An 11,133-nucleotide genomic window follows, 5' to 3' on the forward strand; every position below is an offset into this window, starting at 1 on the left:
GCCTGTAATCCTGCGCCTTTGGGAGGCTGAGGTGAGTGGATTGCCTGAGCCCGCGGGTTCAAGACCCACCTGGGCAACTTGGCGAGACCTCATCTCTACAATAAATAAAAAAATCTGCCGGGCGTGGTAGTGAATGCCTGTAATTCCGGCTACTCGGAAGGCTGAGGCGGAAGGATTGCTGGAGCCCAGCAGGTCGAGTCTGCGGTGGCCGGGAGCGGCCACTGCACTCGTCTGGGCGACAGAGTGAGACTCCAACTCAAAAAAAAAAAAAATGTGCATGTGTTTATATATACACACAGAAACATGTATCTGTTTTTAGAATTCACGTCTCCTCTGAGTTCACTGGAGACCCTTTTACCTTCCCATTTCACACCCGATGTGCAGGAATCTCCCTGTTCACAACTTGCAGGGAGTCAGCTTTTATAAGGTCTTGGTTACCTGATACTTTTCTCCTCTGCAGCTGCACCGTTGGGGATCTTCAAAGCAAGGTTGACAGCTTAGAAAAGACGAATTCAAAGCTTCAGGAAGAGGTTTGTAATTTACAGAGATTCTTAAAACAGGAGGACCCAAGGTTCTGAGAAGCGGCGTGGTTGGTCTGTCTGGCCAGAGCTTCTTGCTGGTGGGAAGGGTGCTTGCCAACCTCGAGTTACGCTGCACGTGAGACAGGAGTGTATCTGTGTGTCTGTGTTCTGCCTTGTCCGGGGCTCCCAGTGAGACCCTGCAGCAATTATGGGCCACTTCCAAGTGACTTAGGGTAGTCACCTCAGAGTAGTCCAAAAGGAGACCGCTCCCCATTGGAGCAGCCCAGCTTCCGGGGACCTGCCGTCTGCCTCCTTCTACCTCTGCTGCGGCGTTGTCTGCAGCCCCGGAAGGCACAGGCCCTGCCTCAAGATGCGAGTGCCCAGCCCAGCCCTCTGTTCAGTCTCTCAAGATCATGGACTGGTCTCCCCACAGCGTGGTCTTTCTCTGCTTTCTCACTAGGAAGAGAGAGAATGAAAGGACAGGAAGAAGGAGGGCCGAGGCTGAGGACGAGAGCTTGCTGCCAGCAGCCCGGCAGTCCCCTTGGCGGACGCATCTTGCCTCCTGCTAGCAGGAGGGGATTGCTCGGCCTTGTGAGGCTTCCCACAGGTAGCGGTCCCTGGCTGCCAGGCCTCCCCCTAGTCTCACTGGGGAGGAAGAGGGGCTTGAGAACGAGCGCCTCCCCAGCGTGGAGGCAGGGACACCCAGAGAGGGTCTCGGGGCACGTCTGGGATGAAGGCCCCTTTCGAAAGCTCCTTAGACTAACGACTCTCTGCTGCGTGAGCAGGAGGAAACAGAAAGACAGTGTTTCCGGCGGGCGCGTCCTGGGAGGGCCTCCCTGAGCCTCGAGCTGGGAGTTGGCCTCCCTCAGCAGCTGGCCTCGGACCTCATGGGACAGGCAGGTCTTTGAGCCCCACGTCTCTCATCTCCAGATGAGGTCGTAACACAGACTTGCCAGCACTGGTGAAAGGGTAAGACCCAGGTCCTGCAGCTAGGTCTCGTCCGACCTTGGGGTGCTCAAGAGTTGCTTGAATTTAGAACAGGCCGGCTTCGCTCTTGTCTCTTAGACACAACGGCATGCTTGGAGGTCTGATGCCAAAACACCTGGCAACTGGGTTATGTTTTCTTCAAAGCTAGTGACTGCCACAGAGAATGTGCTTGGAAGAAGCCTCCCCCTCCCCAGGCGTGCCGCGGTGTCTGAGCCACGGCTCTGCTCCTCCCTCCCTCGGAGCAGTGAGCACCCCTTAAGGTCCCAACACCCCTGGGAGTTCGGGGGTGTTGGGAACCCCAGGCCTGGTTCGGCAGCAAGTGAGGGTGGTTCCACAAAGTGAGGTGGGGAGTCCATGCCTGGAGGTCCCTCCACAGCGACGCCTCAGATGCCCAGCAAATGCCAGTTTTGCTCTGGGCGCACGTGGTCCCCCGGACGCAGCCGCTGCTCTCTCCCAGCCCTGCCCGCCCTTCCCAGCGCTGTTCCAGCAGGACGCGAGGTGGCCTGGCCCCCTGTGGTGGCCACCGCTCAGGAGGCCAGAACACCTGCCCACATCTGCTTGCCCTGAGCCCCATGACCCCCTGCAGGCAAGGAGGAGCTCCCCCGGACCGTCGTCAGCCAGGGGGCCTTGACTTCTCCCCAAGTCTTTAACGCTCCCTCTGGTGATAAAAGACACTTTAGTTCGTCAGCTAGAAAAACCGGAAAGCATGAAGGATCAGGAAGAAGGCCCCGATCCCCTCTGAGTGACAACTGTCTCAGCCCTTGTCATCTGGTATACATCGCCCCCGCCTTTTCTCATGCATTTTTGACCTAGTCAGTTTTTTAATTTTACAGCATATTATTACCTTTCTCCCCCTTGGCACTGTATCTTAAGTATGTCCTCAAGTCATTAAGAGCTTCTGTTAACATCTTTTTTTCAGCTGGGCTCGGTGGCTCAGCCTGTCATCCCGCGCCTTTGGGAGGCTGAGATGAGTGGACTGCCTGAGCCCGCGGGGTTCAAGACCCGCCTGGGCAGCGAGACCTCATCTCTACAATAAATCAAAAAATCAGCCAGGCGTGGTAGCACGCGCCTGTAATTCTGGCTACTCAGAAGGCTGAGGTGGAAGGATCGCTGGAGCCCAGCAGGTCGAGGCTGCAGTGACCGGGAGCGGCTACTGCACTCCAGTCTGGGCAACAGAGTGAGACTCCAACTCCAACAAAACAAAACAAAACATCTTTTTTTCTATTTGGTTTTTTTTTTTTTTGAGTTGGAGTCTCACTCTGTCGCCCAGGCTAGAGTGCAGTGGCACGCTCACAGCTACTGCAGCCTCGACTTGCTGGGCTCCGGCAATCCTTCCACCTCAGCCTTCCAAGTAGCTGGAACTATGGGCACATGACACCATGCCCCGCTAATTTTTTGACTTACTGTAGAGACGAGATCTCACCAAGTTGCCCAGGCTAGTCTTGAATCCTGGGCTTAGTTAATCCCCTCGCCTCTGCCTCCTAAAGTGCTTGAATTATGGGTATGAGCCACCACGCCTGGCTACTGTTAACATTTCATTAACTAGATGTCTCTGTCCCGTGTTTCCACAGTGATGTATTTAACTATTTCTCTGATGGTGAGCATTTGGGCGGCTTCTGTTTTGCTTCTGTCTATAAGGCCCATCCACGTCAGGCCATATGCTGCTGTCTTTGCCAAGGGGGAGAGGCTCTGAGAAGGACAGAGACACTACGGGCATGGCGGGAGAGAGTCTCCTGCATACGTGCCTGTGTGGGGAGCGTGGAGCCACGTGTTGCCTGTCTGAGACAAGGAAATGAGATACCAAATGTGAACACGCATTGTGAACTGTGGCGATACCTAGCAGATGCTGGTTTTACTTTGAGCAGTGAGACGGTATAACTTCCGAGTGAAGAAATGTGAACGTCTTTCTTGATCAGCTTTCAGCTGCCACGGACCGAATTTGCTCACTTCAAGAGGAGCAGCAGCAATTAAGAGAGCAGAATGAGCTGATTCGAGAAAGAAGCGAGAAGAGCGTAGAGGTGAGAGGGTCACCGCAGCGGGGTGGCAGGCACACGTCCCACGCCACGTCCCACCGCTGGCTGGGCTCGTAGCTTCCTCGTGACTCAGTCCTCTGCACGCAGGGTGCCTTGTGTGGCGTCAGGAGGCCCCTTGCTTCCAGTTGAGCCATGGGGCCACCTCGCCTCGGGCCCGTGTGCGAGAGTCCCCATTCACTCTTCAGCTTCCACTCACAGACGCATCCTCTGTGGTGCCGTCCCTGGAGCCAGATTCCAGTAGCTCTTCGTACATCCCTCCGTTATCAAATCCATCTAATGTTTTTTATTTTACTTTATTTCCAAGTCAGGGTCTCTGTCACCCGGGCTAGAGTGTGGTGGCATGATCACAGTTCACTACTGCCTCGATCTTCTGGGCTCAAGCAGTCCTCCCGCCTCAGCCTCTCAAGCTCGGGCTACGGGTGCACCCTGCCGTGGCTGGCTAATTTTTTTATTTCTTGTAGAGACAGGGTCTTGTTGTGTTACCCAGGCTGGTCTCAAGCTCTCAAGCTCCTGGGCTCAAGCAGTCCTCCCGCCTCAGCCTCCCAGAGTACTGGATTGTCATGTGAGCCCCTATACCTGGCCCATCTACTGTGTCTTAGACTGCTGGCTTGTGGCTCTGTCTCACCTAATGAGTGGGGTTGGAGACCGTATCTGACTCACTCGCCGACCCAGTCAGTGCTAAAAACTCACTTGTAGATACGCAACGATGAGTGAATGGGGGTCTTTCCTGCCAGGGACCATTGTTCTGTTGTGATGAAAAGTGGACATAAATTGCTTTATAGACCTAGCTTTTCGAAAATCTGCTGGTTTGCTATCATTCTTTGTCTTCAAGTTCTGATGTCCTTAAAATTTTCATCTTTTTCTGTCATGCTCAAAAAGTAGAAACTAGGCCGGGCACAGTGTCTCACACCTGCAATCCCAGCACTTTGGGAGGCCAAGGCAAGAAAATTTCCTGAGCCTGTGGGTTGGAGACCAGCCTGAGCCACATGGTAAGACCTCATCTCTATAATAAATCAAAAAATTAGCTGGGTGTGGTGGCGCATGCCTGTGGTTCCAGCTCCTCAGAAGGCTGAGGCAGAAGGATCGCCGGAGCCCAGCAGGTCAAGGCCATGAGTGTGCCACTACACTCCAACCTGCGCAACAGAGTGAGACTCCGACTCAAAAAGAAAAAAAACAGAAATTGGCTGGGCACAATGGCTCACTCCTGTAATCTCAGCACATTGGGAGGTCAAGGTGGGAGGATTGCTTGAGCCCAGAAGTTCGAGACTGACCTAGGCAATTTAATAAAAGCTCGTCTCTACAAAAAATAGAAAAAATTAGCTGGGTGTGGTGGTACCTATAGTTCTAACTACTTGAAACCTTGGGTGGAGGGATTGCCTGAGCCCAGGAGGTCAAGGCGGTGGTAAGCCGTGATCAAGCCTCTGTACTCCATCCTCAGCGACAGAGTGAGACCCTGACTCAAAAAAAAAAAATAGAAATTATCCTATGTTTAAAAAAAATACGATATATTTTAAAATACTTTATAAATAGCTCTCCATAAGCAGCCCATTCCTCTTGGTATTCCTGCTTGAGACAGATAACAAAGCAGGACACCAAAGTGGAATTGGAGACTTACAAGCAAACCCGGCAAGGTCTGGACGAGATGTACAGTGATGTGTGGAGACAGCTGAAGGAGGAGAAGAGGGTCCGGCTGGTGAGTGCACGGGACGGTGTCGGGGGGGGTCCCGTCGTCCTCCGGGTGCCTTCTGTCCACACTCGCATGCTCAACCCTGCTGGTGCTCCCAGAAAGTTAAAAGTTGAGAAAAGCCTATGTTTACAATCTGTTCTGCATCATCCCTTGCATTTTTTTTCCCCATGTTATAAACCTTCTTCAAGATGGCCATGAGACCAGACCCGTGGTATCTTTGACAATGCAGTCCCCTCAGTCGGAGTCTCTGGACTGTTTACTTCCCCGTGGTCTGTGTGCTGTGACCGAGTTATTCATCAGACGCCTCTCTTGCACTTGCTTCATTCCCACTTGGTCCATGTTGTGTCTGAGCCGAGGTCTTTATTAGATGCCACTCTTGTACCTGCTTCATTTCTTTGCCTCTTTTCACGGATGTGGGAAACAGACATCCTGCGTTATCCAGGAGAGAACCATTTTTAAATGGTTGTGTCGGCCAGGCGTGGTGGCTCATGCCTGTCATCCCAGCACTTTGGGAGGCCGAGGCGAGAGGATTGCCTGAGCTCAGTGGTTCAAGACCAGCCTGAGCAACATGGCAAGACTTTGTCTCTACACTTTAAAAAAAAACAAAAAAACTAGCCGGGCATGGTGGCATGCATCTGTAGTTCCAGCTACTTGGAAGGTTGAGGTGGAAAGATCGCCTAAGCCATCAACCAGGCATGGTGGTACATGGCTGGTTCCAGCTCCTTGGAAAGCTGAGGTGGAAGGATCACTTGAGCCCAGAAGGTCGTGGCTGCAGTGGCCGTGAGCGTGCCCTGCACTCCAGCCTGGGCGACAGAGACTCTGACTCAAAAAAAAAATGGCTGTGTCATTTTTGCCATAGAGATGATCAAAATATTCCAGAAATCTAACATCGCACCATCAGATCCCTTCCAGCACTCAAAGAAAAGACAGACATGCTTTGAGATCACCATTATGACATGCAGGTGTGGAGAACATGGTTGTTTGACTCTCGTCTTTCCTGCCGCCAACCAGCTTTCTGTTGGCGAACCATGAAGCGAGGAGAAACGCTGTCTAGCTCTCTGCAGACGGTTCCCAAGTTTTCCAGCCTTCTCTGACCTATTTGTATTTAAACAGGGCCCAAGATGCAACTACATGTCAGCTGAAGACACCTCTGCGATTAACTTGAGTAACACTGTTTTTTGCAAATACTCTTAAGGAACTGGAGAAAGAACTGGAGCTACAAGTGGGGATGAAAGCCGAGATGGAAATCGCCATGAAGCTGCTGGAAAAGGATACCCACGAGAAGCAGGACTCCCTGGCCGCCCTCCGCCAGCAGCTGGAGGAAGTGAAAGCGATCAACTTACAGATGTTCCACAAGGTTCAGGTAGAAGCTGGCCCGTGTCCGCTCGCCGTGCGCGTCCTGCTGCCTGCCAGGCTCGCGGCCTTCTTGCAGGCCGGGCCGGCGGACCCTGAGGGGCTTCCGTGTGCAAACCTGGCCCTGGGCCCTGCTGTGTGTGACTGTGCTTGCTTCTCTTGGCCTGCGCAGCAGTCCCTGAGAACGGGCAAGTGTAAGTGACCAGGCGGAGCTGAGTGGCCACGCCACGTGCCCGGGTGGCTCGGCTCTCGAGGAGGGCTGGACCCAGGTTGCGTCTGTCCCGCCTGGACCTTGCCGTCCACCTCGCCGTCTCCTTGCTCTCTGCTTCCTTCTGTTTCGGGCACTCGTTGTTCACACCAAGAGACAGAGACGCGAATCAGAGCTGTCATTCAGAGCTGTCTTCCCAGCGTGTCTGTTAAGTGAATCTCGGGGGTCTTCTGGGCCACGTAGTACCCAAGTGCGTCTCCCATGTCATTTCACAGTAGTCGGCCGATGCTTGAGGATTATGTCCTCTTGTTTTCACTGAAAGCCCTGTTTTTTCCGCTTTAGATGTAGATGGGTGAGTCAATCCCACGCCCCATCTGGGTTCACTATAAGGAAACGCTTCTGTTGGCCGGGAGAGTAGTCATGCCTGTAAGCCCAGCAGTTTGGGAGGCTGAGGCAGGAGAATTACTCAAGCCCAGGAGTTCAAGATCAGCCTGGGCAATGTAGCAAGACCTATTCTCTGCGCTAAATCAACATCTGAGTCCTGATGTTTGGGGATTTTTGTGGAAGATTCGAAGTGCTCCGGGGTGGTGACTCTGACGGGGTATGGGCGGGGCACACCCACGGGGGGCTGGGTGCTTTGCGCCCTCCCACATCCCTCCTGTGTGCCCTCTCCCTGTGGTTGTGTGTACTTCATAGTACACCAGTAACAGTCACATGCCTTCTGGAGTCCTGCCAGCCGCTCTGGCAGCCCGCGGGAGGGTTGGTGGGACCGTAGCTTATCGCCCTGGGTCAGGACTGCAGTGGCAGCCCGGCAGCCTGGGACTCTGACTGCAGCTGAAGGGGGCCGTCTCGTAGGGTCGCACTCTTCCCCGGGGACCTGTGCCCACACGGAGTGATGAGAGTCAGAATGGAGTGGGGCCAGAGGACACCCAGGCCGGATCTGCTTGGCTGTGGGTGTGGGAGCACCCACCGTCTGGTGTCAGGCGCTGCAAGTCAGCGTCCGGCCCCTTGGCCTGCTCCCTGCTTACCTCTGGCTCTTTCTGCTTGTTTTCCGCTGGTGAAGCACACGCTTGGCGCATCTGTGCTCTTGCTTCTCTTCCCTAAACTAAATGGTTCAAAGTCAGAAATTACCCACGAGAGCAGCTTTGTCTGTGCCTGTCACATTCTGACAAGAGTGTTTCATTGTCAGAGAAGCACATGGGCCCCTAGAGTCGGTGTGTGTCGGCCCCGGCCTGCTGCCAGCTTTCCCCTCCGTGTGTGCACTTGCTGGGCATCTGTACTTGGTGGCTCTTCAGTGGGCAGAGTAGCGCAGTGTCCAGTTGTCTTTACTGCTAAGGATTTCATATGTTTTCCTTCCAATTTGTTTTCTTTTTTTTTTTGAGTTGGAGTCTCACTCCATCGCCCAGGCTGGAGTGCAGCGGCACACTCACAGCCACCCCAGCATTGACCTGCTGGGCTCCAGTGATCCTTTCACCTCAGCCTTCCAAGTAGCCAGAACCATAGGTGTGCACTACCGCGCCTGGCTAATTTCTTTTTGGATTTATTGTAAAGATGAGGTCTCACCAAGTTGCCCAGGCTGGTCTCGAACCCACAGGTTCAGGCAATCCACTCACCTTGGCCTCCCAAAGTGCTGGGATGATAGGCTGAGCCACCGCGCCCAGCCCCAGTTTGTTCTTTTAGTGCAGTGGTTTTTTAGGAATTTGCTATTTGGTTTCTAGGTAGGAGGTATATTTCTAGCGGTTCTTGTGTTGTTAATGTTACACTAAGGCCAGAGATGTGGTCTGTATGTCCTTTCTTGGGGCTTCCTTCTGTCTTCAGCCTTCTGTGTCCTTTAAGTTTCTCAGTACCCCCCTCCCCCACCGCCACTCTGTCTTCATGGTCACAGTCTGTGTCACAGCACATGTGGGCGTGAGCCCTGCCCAGTCCTTTCGTGTTCTTGACCTTCGGCCAGCTGCCGTCTGGGGGAGTGAGCGCCCGACCCCACTTCCTTTCAAGGCTCTGCAGAGCCAGGTGCATCGGGGGCCGTGCCTGGGGATGACGTGGGGACGCTGAGTCCAGCCTGGCTCTGGTCCCTGTCAGGGAGGAGCGAAGGCTGCCGTTCCTCCCTCCCCGCCTTTCCTCCATTGGCAGCAGGGAGCCCAGACCACTGTCTTCTCGGGCTTCCGGGAAGGGCAGCAGGTAGCAGAGACTCGTGAAAGCCTTGTGAACACTGGGCGCAGTGGCTCCCGCCTATCACCCAGCACTGTGGGAGGCCGAGGCAAGAGGATGGCCTGAGCCCAGGGGTTCGAGACCCGCCTGGGCAACGTGCGAGCCCTCACCTCTGCAATAATCAAAAAGTTAGTCGGTGTGGTGGCACATGTCTGTAGTTCCTGCAACTAGGTGGGCTGAGGTGGCAGGATTGCCTGAACCCAGCAGGTGGAGGCTGCGATGGTGGTGAGCATGCCATGGCACTCCAGCCTGGGCAACAGAGTGAGACCTCGACTCCAAAAAAGAAAGAAGCCAGGCTCGGTGGCTCAGCCTGTAATCCCGCGCCTTGGGAGGCTGAGGTGAGTGAATTGCCTGAGCCCGCGGGTTCGAGACCTGCCTGGGCAACTTGGCAAGACCTCATCTCTACAATAAATCAAAAAATTATCCAGGTGTGGTAGCACGCGCCTGTAGTTCCAGCTACTTGGAAGGCTGAGGCAGAAGGATCGCCAGAGCCCAGCAGGTCGAGGCTGCGGTGGCCGGGAGCGGCCACTGCACTCCGTTCTGGCCAACAGAGTGAGACTCCAACTCAAAAAAAAGAAGACAAAGTGTTGTGAAAGTGCTGGGCTCACAGTGACACCCCAGCACAGGTGCACAGGCACACACACAGAGCCCACGCCCTCTCTTGTCTTTTTAGAGTGTGGAGAGCAGCTTGCAGCAGAAGGACGATGCCATCACATCCTTTGAAGAGAAAACCAGCCAGGTCATGGCCAGCATGAAGCAGATGGAAGAAAGGTGATCACTCCTGCAGACGTGCCCCCGGAGGTGCTTGTGTTCCCTGGGCTGGGACGTGTTTGGAGCCCCCCCCCGGAGTTGCAGAGGCAGGGATGACTGTCCTTCAGGCCCCTCATCCTGCCGGGGGGTGGCTGGCCTGCAAAGTGGGCCCAAGCACAGCCCTGGGCCTTGGCTGCTGCATCCGACTGGCTCTTGGGTTGGAATGTTCGGGAGCTCCTTGTCACAGCCACAATGAGTATCAGGTCTATCAGAATAAAGTCCAGGCCGGGCTCGGTGGCTCAGCCTGTAATCCCAGCGCTTTGGGAGGCCAAGGTGAGTGGATTGCCTGGGCCCGCGGATTCAAGACCCTCCTGGGCAACTTGGTGAGACCTCATCTCTACAATAAATCAAAAATTAGCTGGGCGTGGTAGCGCGCGCCTGTAGTTCCAGCTACTCGGAAGGCTGAGGCAGAAGGATCGCCGGAGCCCAGCAGGTCGAGGCTGCGGTGGCCAGAGCGGCTACCGCACTCCAGTCTGGGTGACAGAGTGAGACTCCAACTCAAAATAAAAATAAAAACAGACAAAAGTGCCGGGCTCCGTGGCTCAGCCTGTAATCCCAGCCCTTTGGGAGGCCAAGGCTAGTGGATCGTCTGAGCCCGCCTGGGCAACTTGGCGAGAGACCTCATCTCTACAGTAAATCAAAGATTAGCCAGGCGTGGTAGCACGTGCCTGTAGTTCCAGCTACTTGGAAGGCTGAGGCGGAAGGATCGCCAAAGCCCAGCAGGTGGAGGCTGCGGTGGCCGGGAGCGGCCACTGCACTCCAGTCTGGGCGGCAGAGTGAGACTCAACTCAAAAAAATAAATAAATAAAAGCGGAAGCCAGGCCAGGCTTGTGACTCAGCCTGTAATCCCTGCACTCTGGGAGGCTGAGGTGAGAGGATTGCCTGAGCCCAAGAGTTCGAGACCAGCCCGGCAACTTGGTGAGGCCTCATCTCTGCAATAAATCACAAAATTAGCTGGGGGTGGTGGCGCATGCCTGTGGTTCCGGCTACTTGGAAGGCTGAGGCGCAAGGGTTGCCAGAGCCCAGCAGGTTGGCGCCAGCAGGGGTGGCATGCCAGCAGGGGTGGCGCCCCAGCAGGGGTGGCGCCCCAGCAGGGGTGGCGCCCCAGCAGGGGTGGCGCCCCAGCAGGGGTGGCTTGTGAGTGTGCCACTGCACTCCAGCCTGGGCAACAGAGTGAGGCGCCAGCTCACCAAACAAATCAAAAAGCTCGAGCCAGTGGAAGCACATAAAGCACACTTGTCAGCAGTGCCCCTGCCCACTGGGTGCTTTTCCGCAGGTGGCAGCAGGCCGAGCGGGCGCGGCAGGGTGCGGAGGAGCGGGGCCACC

The 11,133-nt window shown here is 55.0% G+C and overlaps 1 protein-coding gene across 1 annotated transcript in view; it reads left to right on the top strand.

Moving 5' to 3' along the window:
• Positions 1–11,133, top strand: part of RUFY1 (RUN and FYVE domain containing 1) — a gene marked incomplete at its 3' end in the record, with an annotated part of 32,176 nt that overhangs the window by 19,328 nt on the left and 1,715 nt on the right. The window contains exons 5-10 of the mRNA XM_021715776.1: positions 461–530; positions 3,425–3,526; positions 5,118–5,234; positions 6,424–6,591; positions 9,671–9,768; positions 11,084–11,127. Coding sequence (XP_021571451.1) covers positions 461–530; positions 3,425–3,526; positions 5,118–5,234; positions 6,424–6,591; positions 9,671–9,768; positions 11,084–11,127 — 599 coding nt within the window. The remainder of the gene's footprint in view (positions 1–460; positions 531–3,424; positions 3,527–5,117; positions 5,235–6,423; positions 6,592–9,670; positions 9,769–11,083; positions 11,128–11,133) is intronic.

The sequence above is a fragment of the Carlito syrichta genome, unplaced genomic scaffold (assembly GCF_000164805.1).
Source record: "Carlito syrichta isolate Samal-C Ts95f unplaced genomic scaffold, Tarsius_syrichta-2.0.1 Scaffold102065, whole genome shotgun sequence".
NCBI classification, from domain to species: Eukaryota; Metazoa; Chordata; class Mammalia; order Primates; family Tarsiidae; genus Carlito; species Carlito syrichta.